The sequence below is a fragment of the Bos grunniens genome, chromosome 5, assembly GCF_055505025.1.
Source record: "Bos grunniens cultivar Pamir isolate PY7600 chromosome 5, Bosgru_T2T1.0, whole genome shotgun sequence".
Taxonomy (NCBI): domain Eukaryota; kingdom Metazoa; phylum Chordata; class Mammalia; order Artiodactyla; family Bovidae; genus Bos; species Bos grunniens.
In genome coordinates this window covers 71,989,138-72,006,069 of record NC_141169.1, presented here as the reverse complement: position 1 = coordinate 72,006,069, position 16,932 = coordinate 71,989,138, and the positions used below count along the sequence as shown (strand labels likewise).

Here is a 16,932-nt window from a genome sequence, read left to right as displayed (position 1 = left end):
CATATTTTATTACCTCATCATATAAATAAGATTTAGGCTTCCCTGGTGGCTCAGTGGTAAAGAATCTGCCTGCCGATGCAGGAGATGTGGGTTTGATCCCTGGGTGGGGAATATTGCCTGGAGTAGGAATGGCAGCCCACTCTAGTATTCTTGTCTGGGAAATCCCATGAACAAAGGTGCCTGGTGGACTATAGTCCATGGGGTCAAAAAAGGGTTGGACACAATGACTAAATGACAATAAAGGATAAATTAAAACCTAAAGCTTAAATAACCTTACCTTATAGATTTAAATTCAAAAATATCAACATCAACATTTCTTTGGTTAAACTCCACAGATTATTCCCTGCTGCCGGTGTCTGCTGCCAAGTCGATTCAGTCGTGTCCGACTCTGCTACCCCATAGACGGCAGCCCGTCAGGCTCCCCCGTCCCTGGTATTCTCCAGGCAAGAACGCTGGAGTGGGTTGCCATTTCCTTCTCCAAGATTATTGGAGATTATTCTCGCCCCCTCACCCAATTTCTGATTCTACTCAGTCTCAAATAGAGGTGGTGTACTGCCAAGACTGAGCAAAGTCAGGCTCCTTCAGCAGTTTTAGCCTAGGTGATCAGCCACTGAAATTCGTGTAGCTTCTTAAAATCTGAGGAATGGAATTAGTTCAGCCACACGCATGTTCTGCTTTTTTAAGTCCATACAGCACACAAAATTATCCCAGTTCTAGTCCCATACCCACTACATTTTGAAAACAAGCCATTCTGCAGCCCTTAGAAAAGTTAAACCGAATACTTGGAACTTGTTATTGTTCTTCAGTTGTCCAGTCATCCCACTCTTTGCAACTTCATGGACTGCAGCATCCCAGGCCTCCCTGTCCCTCAACATCTCCTGGAGGTTGCTCAAGTTCATGTTCATTGCATGCATGTTCCAAACACCAGTGCTTACTCTTTTATACCCATGTAACGGTTTCCAAAGTTCAAAGCAGGAAATCAGTGGTATCCAAGAAAAGGCAGGCAGCCTCTCAGAATGGCCATCAAATAAACCATCCTAAGAATCAGTAGCTTAAGACAATAAACAACATTTAATTCTTGAGCCTGAGGGGCAAAGATTTAGGCTGAATTCTAGTATATGTCTAACATGCAAACTCAGAATCAAGGAGCAGAAAACAGCTTTTTCTCTTTTTCCTAGGATGATTGAACTATGAAGTCTCTTTGCAAAGGGCTTGGTTACAAGAGGAGTGAAGAACTGGGGCCAGTAACATAATCATTAGAGATAAAATGACACAATTTAAAATTATACAGTTGTAACTAGGGACACTTCAGGGGCTCATTAACCACATGTGGTTAGTGGCTCCCATACTGCACCATCCAGTGCTAGTCACTGGCCTCCTTGCAGTTCCTCACACTTATCAGGGATTTTCTTGCCTCTGGGACTTTGTACTTGACGTTCCCTCTAAGTGAAACATTCTTCCAAACATGCACATGGGTCACTCCCTCATTTCCTTTGGTTCAAATGTCACCTTTTCAATGACAATTTTCCTGTCTACTGTATTTAAAGTTCCTGCTGCTATCCCTGAGCACTTTCTAGCTATATTCCTTGCCATATTTTTATGGTATTTATTGTTATCTGGTATATTTTATATTTAATTACTTGTTTATTGTCCATCTTTCTTTGCTATAATGTAAGCTCCATTGTTGTGGTGGTTTGTTGTTTAGTCACTCAGTCGCCTCCAATTCTGGACTGCAGTGTGCCAGGCTTCCCTGTCCTTCACCATCTTCTGGACAAGTTTGTTCAGACTCATGTCCATTGAGTCGGTGATGCCATCCAACCATCTTGGCCTCTGTCACCTGCTTCTCCTTCTGTCACCTGCTTCTCCTTCTGTCCTCAATCTCTCCCAACATCAGAATCTTTTCCGGTGAACCAGCTCTTTGCATCAGGTGGCCAAAGTATTGGAGCTTCAGCATCAGTCCTTCCAATGAATATTCTGGGTTGATTTCCTTTAGGATGGACTGGTTTGATCTCCTTGTAGTCCAAAGACCTCTCAAGAGTCTTCTCCAGCACAACAATTTGTTAGCTTCAATTCTTTTCTTCTTTATGGTCCAGGTCTCACATCCGTACATGACTGCTGGATATTTGTTTTGCAAATATTTTCTCCTTATCTCTGGCTTGATGTATCATTTTGTCAGCAGTGTCTTTTCAAGATCAAAAGTTTTAATTTTAATGAAGTTGAATTTGTCAAATTTTTAGTGGTTCCTGATTTTTGTTCCTATCAAGATTGTAAAGGTTTTCTCCTGTATCTCCTTCTGTCAGTAACATAGTTTTAGCTTTCATATTTGTCTGGTCTGATACTTACATTGTTGTTGTTGTTCAGTTGCCAAATCATGTCTGACTCTTCACTACCCCGTGGACTGCAGCATGCCAGTCTTCCCTGTCCTTCACCATCTCCCAGAGTTTGCCCAAACTCATGTCCATCGAGTCAGTGATGCCATCCAACCATCTCGTCCTCTGTTGCCCTCTTCTCCTTCTGCCTTCCATCTTTCCCAGCATCAGGGTCTTTTCCAATGAGTCAGCTGGCCAAAGTTGGCCAAAGTATTGGAGCTTCAGCTTCAGTATATGTTTACATACACTTCTGAAATTAAATAATTATTCAAAAAGAATAGGCAGAATGGAAAGCCAGAATGAAATTATTTAGCTTTTATAAGACATCATCATTCCCTAGGCCCCAGGTTTGATGTGACATTTTAGGGAAAAGTGTCTCTCTCTTGTGATATAAAGACTTTCTTGATTTAGGTTTCTATTTGTTCTCAACAAGTGAGCAGAACCAATGGGACCTGCCAAATGTTCAGTAATTAGTTCCCTCAACTTCTCCTTCTGAGAAGGAAGGGAAATATTGTTAGTTGACTCCTGTCTAGGCTCTCCTACAAAACTGTATATGCCTCTGTTTTCACATGAGACTGAATTTTCAAAACTCATCAGTCCCCACTACATTGCAAGCTGTTGAAATGTATGTTTGAGATGTAATTCAATAAGTGTATTCTGAATGAAAGGAGGAATTCCTGGGTCTCTTTTATTCCGCTGGTGAAAGGAGGCTACCAGGTAGTGTGTTATAGACAATATCCAATCCTTGCAAATTTGGGACCATTTTCCTTTAAAGCCATCTCAGTATCCCTAGGGTTTAGCAAAGCGCTTGGCTTGCAGTAGGGAAAGAATGGCAAAGAGCGAATGGAAAGGTAATCTGTACAAAAATCCCCCAAACCACCCTTTATGACTTCAAGCAGGGAAATTGAGAGACCTTCAGGTGTAACTTGTGGTGACAAATATTTTGGATACAATCCCAATTCCTCCTGGACAACACCGCCAACATAGCTGGTTAAGTCCCTTATTTCAAATCTTGTAGGCTTGCGTGAACCCACGCTTTTCTAACTGAAGGATGCCACGAAGACCGAAACCCGAAGTCTGGGGGATTTTTGCGACTCAGAATCGGCTCCCAGGGCTCAGGCCAGCCCCGGTTGCTTAGCAACGGGGTCGATTGCTCGGCGATCGATTCCACCCGTCCGGACTGAGACGCGGCGCTCCAGGCCGAGCCTCTCACGGCCCGCCCCCTCCGGCCAGGGTCCTCGCCGCGCGCAAGCGCGGGAGTGGGGGGATGGGCCAGGGGAGGAGAAGTGAGCGCGCGGACGCCGCTTGCGGGCCGTAGCGGGGAGGGGCGCACGCAGGAGGGGCGGAGCGGCGGGCGCCGAGAGTGGCTGAGGAGCCGGAAACGCGCCTTGGAGGGTGCGGCCCGGAGGCGATCACGGGCTGGGTCGGGCTGGGTCGGGCAGGGCCGGGCGGGAAACGTTAGGCGAGCGGCCCCCGGGGCGCGGGGGTCGTGCGGGCGGGGAGGGCCCCGAGGCGAGCTCTGCCCGGATGAGGAACAAAGCGGCGGGGCAGGCGCGCGCGCCCCCCCGCGCGACCGGCAGGTGGGCTGCGCGCGGGCCCTGCCGGGGCGGGGCGAGGGCGGCCTGCGAGCTCCAGGCCGGCGGGCGGGTGACTTGGCCGCCCTTGGGAGGCGGTGTCCGCAGGCCCAGGCTCTCCGGCGGCGGAGGACGGGGGCTGCATCCTCCTTACGTTTGGGTGACCGCCCTTGTCCTCTCCCTCAGATCGGGCAGCCCCCCTCCCGAAGCTTCTGGAGGAAAGGCCCCGGGTGTCCCCTGGCATGCCCCATCTCGCGGCAGGGTGCGCGGCCGCCGACCCTCGGGAGAAGTTGGGCGGTCCCGGGCGGCCCCGGGGACGAGTGGCCGCGTTTGTGCAGCGGTTGTAAGCAAGATGCGGTAGCACGTGACCTTGGAACGCAAACCCTGATGCCGGTTCCCCGCCACCCGTGTGCGCTTTTCTCTGACCCTTGGCCCCCAGCAGATGCATCACAGGTGAGTAGCTTAGTGGGCCGAGCGCTGGTGACATGTTTGGAAAACATGTAGCAAATAAGACTTCAGAATGCCTTTGTTTGTGGTGCCGTTGGGCAGGTTACAGGTGCGATTTGCAAATGGATTTGTCCGAAAGGGAACAGGAAATCCAGAAACCAGTATTGGGTTGAATATACTCTGATTAGGCTTGATTTGCGCCACATGTGAGTAGTTATTCCGAATAGCCACAGGTTGATTGTTGGCTTGTTGTGCATCCTCATCCTTGCCTTTGAGTTATTTGCGCCTTTAATTACATATTTGAATCTGAGTTTCGAGATGTATTTTTAGCTCATTACCATGTTTCACCTTGAATTTTGCTGGTTACCAGCTGGCTTGGCTGGTAATGGAGAGAAATTAAGTTCTTAATTCTTCAGACTTAATGTTGAAAGTACTATACTCTACAGTATAGAAATGTGCCAAAGAGTTACATTTGACTGTTCTTTAAAGGGCCCTTTCATAGGCTGTTGAGGATAAGGAAGATTTTAAAAATTCACTCGAATTACTGAAAATTGTCCATTGCATTTGCAAAGTGGCTGCATTTCAGTTAGGTTCTTACATGTCATTCTGACAAAAAGTTAGTAAGATGAGCGAATGGTTCGTACTTGTGTGTGTGCTCAGTTGTGTCGGACTCTCTGCAACCCCATGGACTGTAGCCCGCCAGGCTCCCCTGTCAATGGAATTCTCTAGACAAGAAGCGGGTAGCCATTTCCTTCTCCAGGGGATCTTCCCCACCCAGTGATTGAACCCAGGTCTCATGTATTGGAGGCAGATAGATTCTTTACTGTCTGAGCCACCAGGGAAGCCCCATGGGTCATACATAGGTCATGTAAACTAGAGAAGATGAAGGGAATGATTCTACAACGAATATACGTAGGGAAGAATTTCGAGCTTAGTACAGTATCTTGATTCTGGCCCTTCTCCCAGCATTGCTTCCTAGAATCCTGTATGAAAAGTAGCTAGGATGGAATTGCACTTTGGAATGAGAGTGTCTTAGGAGGATCGTATTGTAAATTCCCTTCATTTGCTTTGTCTCTGTGGGATACTAGTTACCTTTGGTTTATGGCTGCTGAGATCATCACATTTTGGTGACTCACAACAAAGCAGAAATCTGCTGAGCCTCACATTAACTCTGGTTTGAACTGGTTTGAGAAGGTCTAAGAGTCAGCCTAGAAACACCATTTTGATTTTTATCTTGAGATTATTTGCACAGATGAATACTCAGGAATTTTCAGTATAGAGTTTGAAGCTACAGACTTTTAATTCTATGTATGTGCAAGTGGCTCAGTTGTGTCCAACTCTTTGCGACCATATGGACTGTAGCCTGCCAGGCAACTCTGTTCATGGGATTTTCACCGCAAGAATGCTGGGAGTGGCTTGCCATTTCTTTCTCCAGGGGATCTTCCCGACCCAGGGATTGAACCCGGGTCTCCCGAATTGCAGGCAGACTCTTTACCGTCAAAGCCACCAGGGAAGCTTTTAATTGTACTTCAAAGAATTACTGTAATCGTTTTCTGTAGGTCATTCCTGCTCTACTGACTGTAAAGTTTTAATGTTTGTAGCTATAAAAAGTTACAGGAGAATCAAACCCAGAAACTTTGAAATTTATGGTAGCTATGGCGTCTTTAGGTTGTACGGAGTTTTGCACTTTTTTAAAATTATTTTTTTAATTGAAGGATAATTGCTTTACAGAATTTTGTTGTTTTCTGTCAAGCCACTTCTTTTATTTTGAATTTTTGAATTTTTTTTGCCTCTCCTCGTGGCATGCAGAATCTTGGTTCTGACCAGGAATCAAACCCATGGCCCTTGCGGTAGAAGCACAGAGCCCCAACCTCTGGACCACCAGGGAATTCCTACATTCCTTTCCTTTCCCTTCCTTCCTGTGCTGGGTCTTGGTTGCTGCATGCAGGCTTTCTCTAGTTGCAGTGAGCGGGAGCTACTCTGGTTGTGGTGCACGGGCTTCTTATTGCCGGAGCTGCTCTTGTTGCGGAGCACGGGCTATAAAGTGTGCGGGCTCGGTGGTTGAGATAGGTTCAGTTGCCCAATAGCATGTGGGATCTTCCTTGTATAGCATAATTAAATACAGTTATTAATGTGCCGTCCCTCATAAGGTGCACCTCATTTGCTAATGTGATTCTAGTTGTCTTTCTAGTAAGAATGAGTTTGCATTGCTTCATCCAAATCAGAGTGCCTACTCTGTACAGGGTACTGTCCTCAGTTAGCTTTGTATACTTAATTAATGTCTGGGAGCTGAGGTTTATGAGATACCTGGCCTGGGGTAAGGTTGAAGTCTGTAAATATGGAATAATGCAGGAATACGTTTATGTCTGGAGAAGGCAATGGCACCCCACTCCAGTACTCTTGCCTGGAGAATCCCATGGACAGAGGAGCCTGGTGGGCTACAGTCCATGGGGTCACAAAGAGTCAGACACGACTGAGCCACTTCACTTTCACGCACTGGGGAAGGAAATGGCAACCCACTCCAGTGTTCTTGCCTGGAGAGTCCCAGGGACGGGGCAGCCTGGTGGGCTGCCGTCTATGGGGTTGCACAGTTTATGTCAGACATTAAGCATACTCCACTGTGTAAACACAGATCCTGAGTGTTGGAACTGACTGTCAAAGGCAAAACAGTTCTTTTATTGTAATTATCTTAGTTAAGAGCTTGGCTGTCTTAAATTAGGTGAACCTGGATTTAAATGCCAGTTCTGTGACTTCTGTAAATTAGGCAGATCTGGAGTTAAATCTGCCCCTTACTAGTTAATGTAATTTTGGGTTTCTTGGTCTGAGTCCCAGTTTCCTCATCTCTAAAATGGATTAAGAATAATACCTACTCACAGTAGTTATAAGGATTGCTGTTACTGTTGTTTTAGTCCCTCAGTCCTGTCCAACTCTTTTGAGACCCCATGGACTGTAGCCTGCCAGCCTCCTCTGTCCATGGAATTTCCCATATAGAATACTGACTGGCGTGGGTTGCCATTTCCTTCTCCAGGGGATCTTCCCAACCCAGGGATAGAGCCCCCGTCTCCTACATTGCTAGGTGGATTAATCACCACTGAGCCACCAGGGAAGCCCAGTTATAAGGATTAGGTGAGATCATTACATGTTATCACAGCCCAGTGTCTAATACCTATAGTAAGGGAGTAATCAGTGTTAGTAATTACTATTTTCATGTTGATTCATAGCTGATGTAGCCATTTTTCAGGTTAAAAACCTATTAAGTTTTGTTTTCACTGCTAAGGAGTGTGTAGATCCATTTGTCCCCTTCCTATTCTTCACTTCTCCCATGTACTTAGGCACACACATAAGACCTTGCATCACTGTGATATTCGATACAAGGACTGGAGGTTCCTGGTGACCTTCTTTGGATAACCTGTTGGCTGGACTCTTGAAATTGTTTATGATATGGCCGTCTCTAAAATTTTTTTTTTTGGACAGTCTTTAAATTCTGACATAGGAACTAATACTTCCTGATAACCTCCAGTAGGGTCTTACGAGTGTTCCTGTTACTCTAATGATACTGCTAATGGCAGTGCAAGATAGATTGCATAGAAAAGGCAGTTCTCAGATTCTCAGCTTGCTGAAAATGGTCTGTAGATTTTAAAAAGTTTGATGTATTGAAAAGCTTTTTGACAGTGTTTTGCAGCATGATCTGTGTTCTTCCGTTTAATTGCTCTGTGATTTGGGGTGTATGATAAGCCCTCTTTGAGACTCAGTTTCCTCGATTCCCTTATTTTGAAGAATTAGTGAGCTAATATGAAGTAATTTTTTTATAAAGTATCTAGCTTACCTAATGAACCTTGTTATGCGGAGGATTTTACTAAGATTATTGATTAATTATTAAGGTATCTATACAGAGTTTTAATAAAATGCTGATCCATGGAGAAGATACCGTGCTTCTTCACACTGTTTGCAGTCTAATTCAGACCTAGTATCACTTTTAACCTCTGGTGAAAAGAATTAGTAAAAATTCTTTGAGTAAGTTAAAACAAGTCCTGGTTTCAGGTAATAAACCAGTTGGAGAAACGAGATACTGTGAAAGAAAACAGGTGAATTAAAAACACAAAAACGCCTCATTGCGGGTGTACTCTAAGGATTGCAAACTTTGCTTTAAATAGCATGCTTAATATTTGGAACAAGGCACACCTGAGTTAAATCCTGTTTCTGCTATATGACAGCCAAGTTAACATCTCTGAATCCTAATTTCCTTATCAGTAGAAAGACTATCGGAGAGCTGTGTGCATAGAAATGAAGTTGTAGTTGATCAAATTGTATCTCTGCACCACCATTGTTTTAGGTTCTTCAGTACCTTAAACAGAGTCACTGAGGCAATTTTTGCATAACTGGTTGTGTCTAATCTTTCTTAGGATGAATGAAATGAACCTGAGTCCTGTGGGGATGGAGCAGCTGACTTCATCTTCTGTGAGCAATGCCTTGCCGGTCTCAGGGAGTCACCTGGGGTTGGCTGCCTCACCCACTCACAATGCCATCCCTGCTCCAGGTGAGTGGTAAGGGAGAGGGACTGGATTCCAACACTTAATTGCCTTAACCCTTCTAAATGGAATGGGTCAGAGCCCCTTTCAGAGTGGATGGGAGTAGCCCAGCAGGTCAATGGCAGTTTCACCTGTGGTAGCCATTTTTGTAGAGTACTGAAGTTCTAGTGGGTAGGATAGGGGTAGCAGCTTTTCCTGGTAGTACTCTTCTTGAGTTAGTGCCCTTTTGTCTAGAGCTGTAGTTGACTTGGTGTTTTATCTAAGATTACCCATTCATCTATCCTTGCCCTTGACATTCTGTCCCTGGGTTATTAGGAGAGAATTACTGTACTAACTCTTCCTAGAACACATGAGAAATTCAGCTTTGTTCTCTATCATACCTGAAATTTGCACCAGCCACAAATGTGCCAGACCTAGAATTATGGTCAAAGAAGAGGTCTCAGAGAGGGAGCTCCTACATGAACTCCCCCTGAGCCTCAGTACTCGGACAGAATAACAGTGTACGGAAAGCTCATTTTCCCCCAGCACTGTACATTTAAAACCTTTTTATCTGCCCAGTTGAATTTTTTCTTTCTATTGAAATAGAAAAGAAGTAAGCTCTTGAGTCTTATAGCAGTAAGCTAGTGATTCTTGCGGGTCTCTGACATTGTAATGTATTGGACTCTGTTTATCAAAATAAGAGTTAATGCTTAAGAGTATTTTAAATCTGCAAGTTTAAATAGTTCTCTCTAGAGAATTACCTGCTTAATTACTAAAATGTAGAATCCCAGGAATGGGGGAGCCTGGTGGGCTGCCGTCTATGGGGTCGCACAGAGTCGGACACGACTGAAGCGACTTAGCAGCAGCAGCAGTTAAATAAGATTCATCTAAATTAGGGTCTCTTCACATTCCTTTTAGTGTCCACAAAAGAAATTTTTAAAAAATGTATTAGTTCTTAACTCATTTGTTTATTTCTTAGGCATTCCGTTTAGTAGACACTCTTATTAAGGAGGAAAAACCTGTTTAAAAATACTTCCAGTGGCAAAAATAGTGCAAATCTGCACTGCCCAAGTTGGTGAGTTCATTATGATGGGAAGCCACAGGGTCACTTCAGCATTGTGTGGATAGATGTAGTCCAAGGTGGATATTGTGTGTAAATTTTTAAAAATCAGGAAGTATAGCATATATGCAAAAGATTATATCAAGAAATACATGTAGTTTTACATCTGACTTTAGGTTTTTTCCCCAAGTAGAAGCATATCTATGAAATTTTTAAAAGTGATACATTCTCACCATATAAAATGGAAAGTATAATAAAAAATATTTTTTAAAAATCTGTACTGTCACTACTTAGAGACCACTCTGAAGTTTGATATATTTCTTTGAAATTCGGTGTATATTTCTTTCCATTCTTTTTATGTCTAAATAAATTGTTTTCTTAAATTGTATTTAAACTAGGTTTTAAATTGTAGTTAAATGTTTTGGTACCCAAGAGCAATACAGATAACTGAACGATCAAGTTGGCATTTTAAAACTGACTTGCAGACTAAATTTAGGGCTTGTCTGTGGATGTCTGCCAGTACTGTCTGTCTGGGGATGTAAAGGGCTACTGGGTGAGTTTGTAAGAGTTGAGCCAGTGATTACAGAATTTTAAAGTACTTACTTTTAATTGAGGAAAACAATTTTTTTTTGTAGGCCTGCCAGTGGCGATTCCAAACCTGGGTCCCTCCCTGAGCTCTCTACCTTCTGCTTTGTCTCTGATGCTCCCAATGGGTATTGGGGATCGAGGGGTGATGTGTGGGTTACCTGAAAGAAACTACACCCTACCTCCACCACCTTACCCCCACCTTGAGAGCAGTTACTTCAGAACCATTTTACCTGGTAAGTGTTACAGTTATTTGGAAATTTACAAGAAATAATACATCCGACCCTTTTTTGTTTTGTTTTAGTTAGTTATTTAGATGCCCCGGGTCTTAGTTGTGGCACTTGGGATCTTCGATCTTTGTCAAGACATGTGGGATCTTCAGGTGTGGTGTGCAAAATCTTAGCTGCAGCATGTGGGATTAGTTCCCTGACCAGGGATCCAACCCAGGCCCCCCTGCATTGGGAGTATGGGGTCTTAGCCACAGGACCATCCGGGAAGTCCTTATAGCAGCCGACTGTTAACTTCAGTTCTCAAAGACTTGAATGATGCTTTTTTCTCTTTGTCACTGTTAGATATGTGGGGGGGAAATTGTATTTATGTACTTCTCCTCTTAGAACATATAGATAACATTATTAATATAGCAATTTGACAAAGGTTAATTTCTTAATGGCACATAAACAATTCTTCCCTTGTCTCTTCTAGGTTCAGTTTTTATAATTGGTTCAGTTTTTATAATTCTCCTTAGTTCAGTTTTTATAATTCTCCAATTCTAATTCCTACCAACCACATGTCCTGCTGTAGTGTCATGGTTTATTATAAAGTTTACTGAATTTTTATTCTAAAATATTATATACTCATATCAGAAAATTTAGCAAATAGGGAGGGGAATTATTCATAGTCCCATCATCCATCTTTCTGGTGTACTTCCATCCTACCTTTTTTTTTTTGTGTAGCGGTTTTTACTGTTTTCCATAATGAAAACTGTAGTACTTGCAATACAATTATATACCCTTTTTTTTCCACTTAATGTTTTTCTCTATTTTTACATAGTTATTTTCCCCAGCTGTTACATGGTTTTCATAATCATCCTTTTTAATGACATATTACATTCTACTGATGGTTTATTCCATGGTTTATTATATCAGTCTTTATTGATGGACACTTTTTACCAGTTTGTTTATTACTGTTATGTAAATATTTTGGGGTATATTATTTACAAAATGCATTTTGGGCAGTTTACCGTAAGGAGTTTCTTATGCAAGAGGGTATGAATATTTTTGAGGTTTTTATTATATATACTCAATACTTTGCAAAGACATTTTAGAAATTTGGGCTTCTATTGGAGATACAGCATGTACCATTTCACCATATACTCATTAACAGGAATGTTCAAATATTTTTTCTGTTTTAATAAAGCAAGTATAATTGTGACTTATTTTGAATAGAGCCTAATGTTTCTTGATAGTTTAATAAAAACTTAGTTATATTTAATTAAATTTTATTTTTCATATGGAATATCTGCTTTTAAATGATTTGACCTTTTAGCTCTTATAGAGCAAATTTCAGCATCTTGGGACTCAGGAAGTCCAACCATGTATATGTTATTAATGGCAGAAATGATTAATTTCTAGTGACTTCAAAGGAACATTAATTTTTATGATTTCTGAGTTTCACAAAACTGAATTATGGTGTATTATGTTGCTATTTATAAAATATATATATATCAAACCAAAGAAATAGATAGGAGCTTATTTTACTTGAGTTGCATTTGTAAGAAAAATAGCTTTTAGCATTTGGAATTGTTAATATACTGAAAAGTTACTGATATCTCATCTTTTCCTTTTCCCAGGCATTTTGTCTTATTTAGCTGACAGACCACCTCCTCAGTATATTCACCCTAACTCCATAAATGTTGATGGTAATACAGCATTATCTATCGCCAATAACCCTTCAGCGCTAGATCCCTATCAGTCCAATGGAAATGTTGGATTAGAACCAGGCATTGTTTCAATAGACTCTCGCTCTGTGAACACACATGGTGCCCAAAGTCTTCATCCCACTGATGGTCATGAGGTGGCCTTGGACACAACAATCACCATGGAGAACGTCTCTAGGGTCACCAGCCCGATCTCTACAGATGGAATGGCAGAAGAGCTGACGATGGATGGTGTTGCAGGCGAGCATACCCAAATCCCAAATGGCTCCAGAAGTCATGAACCTCTGTCTGTGGACTCTGTGAGCAGCAACCTTGCAGCAGAAACTGTAGGACATGGTGGTGTGATACCCATGCATGGGAACGGCCTGGAGCTCCCTGTGGTCATGGAGACAGACCACATTGCAAGTCGGGTCAACGGGATGTCTGACAGTGCCCTCAGTGACTCCATCCACACCGTGGCCATGAGCACCAACTCTGTAAGCGTGGCACTCTCTACCTCACACAACCTCGCCTCCCTAGAGTCTGTTTCCCTCCATGAAGTTGGCCTAAGCCTAGAACCTGTGGCTGTCTCCTCCATCACCCAGGAGGTTGCTATGGGGACAGGTCATGTAGATGTTTCTTCAGACAGTCTTTCTTTTGTACCACCTTCACTGCAAATGGAAGACTCCAATTCAAACAAGGAAAATATGGCAACCTTGTTTACAATTTGTGAGTGTGCTTAGCCTTTTTCTTTTGGAGATATTGATAGAAAGGGTCATCATCCTTAACAGGTTTAGTCGCAAAGTCAGGTGTTAATTACAGGAGTGTAGAAAGTAACTAGACTTTGAAACTTCTATTTGCCTGTGTATTGTCCTTTGTGTTAATGTGGTGCCTTTTTCTCACATAAGCCAAGTGATATATAGACATTCTGTTGGTTCTTAAAAAATCTTCCTGAAGTAAGGAAACAGTCATTTCTGTATTTTACAGATAAGTTTAGCCTAGTAATACTTATTTCCCAAGGTTTCACAGAGTTAATTATATAAGTAAATTTCAGTAAGGTATTCTGTGTGACCTGCCATGCTCTTTTTCTACATAAGACGAATTTATTAGATCATGTGTAATTTTTCATCCCTGTGGAAAAATGTAAGTGGATACAAGTAAAATTTTGGGGGTTTTTTTTGCTCAGAATGCATATAAATTACCATAGTTTGGCAGGTAAAAGTTCTTTTTATGGGGCAACAGTAACAAAAGCAATATAAAAAGTCGAGTTGTTGGTGTCACTACCGCTTCATTCACGCAGTAAACATGCTGAGTGCTAGCAGGCACCAGCCTCTGTACTAGATGCAGCATAAACATAATCTGCAAGAGGCTTTAAGTAACCTACAGTCTGAAGGGAAGCACAGGCTAGTGAACAGGCTATTGCGTTATGGTATACTGAGTGGAAAGGTGGCATTAAGTGTATGGTGCTAAAGGAGCCTGAGCTGGGAGCGTCTCACCAGACTGTGGAAAGTGCAGGGAAGACTACATATGTGTTAACACAGACCTGAAGAGCAGACATGTCCAAAGTGGAGAATCAGGAGGAACAGTGTGCCCCGTGGGAACTGGCACCTGTAGTTTGAAAGAATTGTGAGTGGTTCAGGATTGCTGAAGCATAAAACAGGTGGAGAGGGACTTCCCTGGTGGTCCAGTGGTTGGGACTCTGAGCTTCCACTGCAGGGGGCACAAGTTCGATCCCTGATCGGGGGCTAGAATCCTACATGTGGTGCGGTACAACCAAAAAAATACAACCCTCCCCGCCTCAAAAAAAAAAAAAAAAAACAGAGGTGGGGAGAGGGATATGTGATGAGAGAAGTAGGGGCCAGCACACAGAGGGTCTTCAAAGAGCAGACAGGGATTTTGAGGAGGGAGGGTTGGGATAGGGGTTCTGCTGTGGTGTGAGGGTAGCAGGCTTGTTAGTGGCAGAGAGGTAAAGATGCCATGGTTTAAGTGCAAGGTCATGGTATTCCAATCTAGAATATAGATAATGATGGAAAAAGTGGAAAATATTAACAGAAAACTGAATAGATCTTGTTGATTGGGTGAAGTTGGAGGAGAGAAGGTTTAAGGAGAAATTACTGGTTTCTGGCTGGGAAACTAGGTGGATAGTGACCATTCCTTAGGATGATGAACGATGGAGGTGGAGTGGTTTTTTTTTGGCTGCCCTTGATCTTCCTTACTCCATGAGGTCTTTCTAGCTGTGGGCAGTGAAGGCCACTCTTGGTTGCGGTGTGTGGGCTGCTCACTGTGGCTTCTCTTGTTGTGAGGCACGGGTCCTAGAGCGTGGGCCTCAGTCTTTGAGGCCCATGGACTTAGGTGCTCCGAGGCATGTGGAATCTTCCTGGATCAGGGATCAAAGCCATGTCCCCTGCACTGGTAGGCAGGTTCCTCCTCCGGGCCACCAGGAAGTCCCTTGTTTTGTTTTTGATGCGTGTAGGTGAGTCCAGTGTCAGACATGTTGATTTCAGTATCCAGTGATACCTAGAGGTGTCGGGTGAGAACTTGAGTCTGGAGCTCAGAGATCTATCCGGAAATATTCAGGAATCCTCAGCATTAAGGTGTTAATCATAGCCATGGAAGTGAGGTGAGATCCTATCCTAGTTAAGTGTGTGGAATGACAAGGCTAGGTATGCTAAGGTACAGTGGCAGAGGAAGAGCTTCTAAAGTAAGTTGAACAGGATGGTCAGAAAAGTAGGAGGCTTCTGGTGCTACTGAAGCCAAACCGTGGGGAGACCTTTCATGTTAACCCTTTAAAGGCTCAAATTTATAATTTTAAAATAATTCAGGATTGTAATTAATGTATAGTCATTAATTGAGGAGAAGGTAAGAGGTGGTTTAAGTCAGTCTATTTATCCTTCTGCGGGGAGGGTCTACATCTAGCGTCGTGTGGGATCCTCGTCCCCTGACCAGGGATCAGACTTGTGCCCCCTGCAGTCAAAACCTGTCGTCTTACCCACTGGACTGCCAGGGATGTCTCCTGTTGATCCTTTTTCAAGTGGGCAAGTGGAACCTCTTGCTTCTGAGTGTTTTTCAGAAGAAATGTAATTCACATACACATTTTAGTGTATGGTTTTTAGTATAATGGTGGTTTTTAGTATAATGACAAGGTTGTAGTGACAACAATCACTACTATCTAATTCAAAAATTTTTGTTACTTCATAAAGAAACCTTGTTAGCAGTTGCTCTTACCTCCACTCCCCATTCTCAGGTAACCACTAAACTGCTTTATCTATGGATTCGCCTAGTCTAGACATGTCGTATAAATGGAATCCTACTGTATATGGCTGTGCCTGGCTTCTTTCCCTTAGCATAATGTTGTGATGGCTTATCTACGTTATAGCATGTATCAGAATAATATTCCATTGTATGGATATACCACATTTTGTTCATCCATTTATTTTTCATGAACATTTTGTTGTTTCTCCTTTTTGACTATTCAGTGCTGGTATGAACATTCACATACAGGTTTTTGAATGAACGTATGTTTTTAATTCTTGGATATATATGGGATTGAAATTCCTCTTTTTGAGGAATCGCCAGACTGTTTTCGAAAGTAGCTGCACCATTTTATATTCCCAGCATCAGTGTATGAAGGTTCCAGTTTCTCTACATCTTTGCCGAGATTTCCTTTTTTTTTTCTAGTAATAAGATTTTCCTAGTAATAATTGAATTTTATTTGTAAAAAAAAAAAAATGTGTGTGTATAGCAATCATAGTAGGTGTGAAATGGCATCTCATTGTTTTAATTTGCATTTCCTTAATAACTAATGATGTTCAGCATCTTACATGACTTATTCACCATTGGTATTCTCTTTGAAGGAAGCCTATGACCCTTTTTTTGTCATATGATATCTGAATCTCTTTTGTTTGAAGAGTTAACATGGTTTATAATTAGGAGCATTGGAGAATAAGTCCTCATAGAGTGTAGGGGATCTCTAGTCTGATTTTAAAGAATTTTAAATCAAGTAGTACTTGAAGAAGTAACGTATTATTACTACTTTGGCTAAATATGAAAACTTTAACTGATATTTTACGCCATTTAACTGGTAATTTCTAATAGGTTGTTTAGGGGAATAAAGGTGCCTAGAAGACTGTGGTTCTACGTATTTCAGCTGTTTTGTGAATGAATTTGGAAAATTTGAACAGTCATTGACGAAATAGGGTCATGAATACTACTCCTTATCAAGGAGAAAGGAAAGTAAAGAGCAAAAGATTTGTGGAGGAGGACACTCCTGAGCTTGTAAACGTGAAGTTACAATAAGCATAGAACAATGTATGAAGTCAGCATTGTTTTTTTGACAATACAAAAAGAAAGACCATATGAACAATAAGAAATTAAGAATGTTAAGCAAACATGTCTGCAAGAGTATGATCTTACCTGCTGTCCTGAAGAGCAGACTGCATATTTTCTTTGTCTTAAGAACCTGTCATCCAAACGT

The 16,932-nt window shown here is 42.3% G+C and overlaps 1 protein-coding gene across 6 annotated transcripts in view; it reads left to right on the top strand.

Annotated features, from left to right (window-relative positions):
* PRDM4 (PR/SET domain 4) overlaps positions 1-16,932 on the top strand; it is a 36,114-nt gene that overhangs the window by 7,916 nt on the left and 11,266 nt on the right. For 2 of the 6 annotated variants that reach the window (XM_086401175.1, XM_086401172.1), the window contains exons 1-5: positions 3,533-3,764; positions 4,130-4,396; positions 8,794-8,927; positions 10,594-10,779; positions 12,393-13,187. In XM_086401175.1, coding sequence (XP_086257301.1) covers positions 4,386-4,396; positions 8,794-8,927; positions 10,594-10,779; positions 12,393-13,187 — 1,126 coding nt within the window. In that variant the 5' untranslated portion in view covers positions 3,533-3,764; positions 4,130-4,385. Of the gene's footprint in view, positions 1-3,532; positions 3,950-4,129; positions 4,397-4,492; positions 4,597-8,793; positions 8,928-10,593; positions 10,780-12,392; positions 13,188-16,932 lie in introns of those variants that run through there. The other 4 variants (XM_086401176.1, XM_086401174.1, XM_086401171.1 and 1 more) reach the window with 4 other exon arrangements.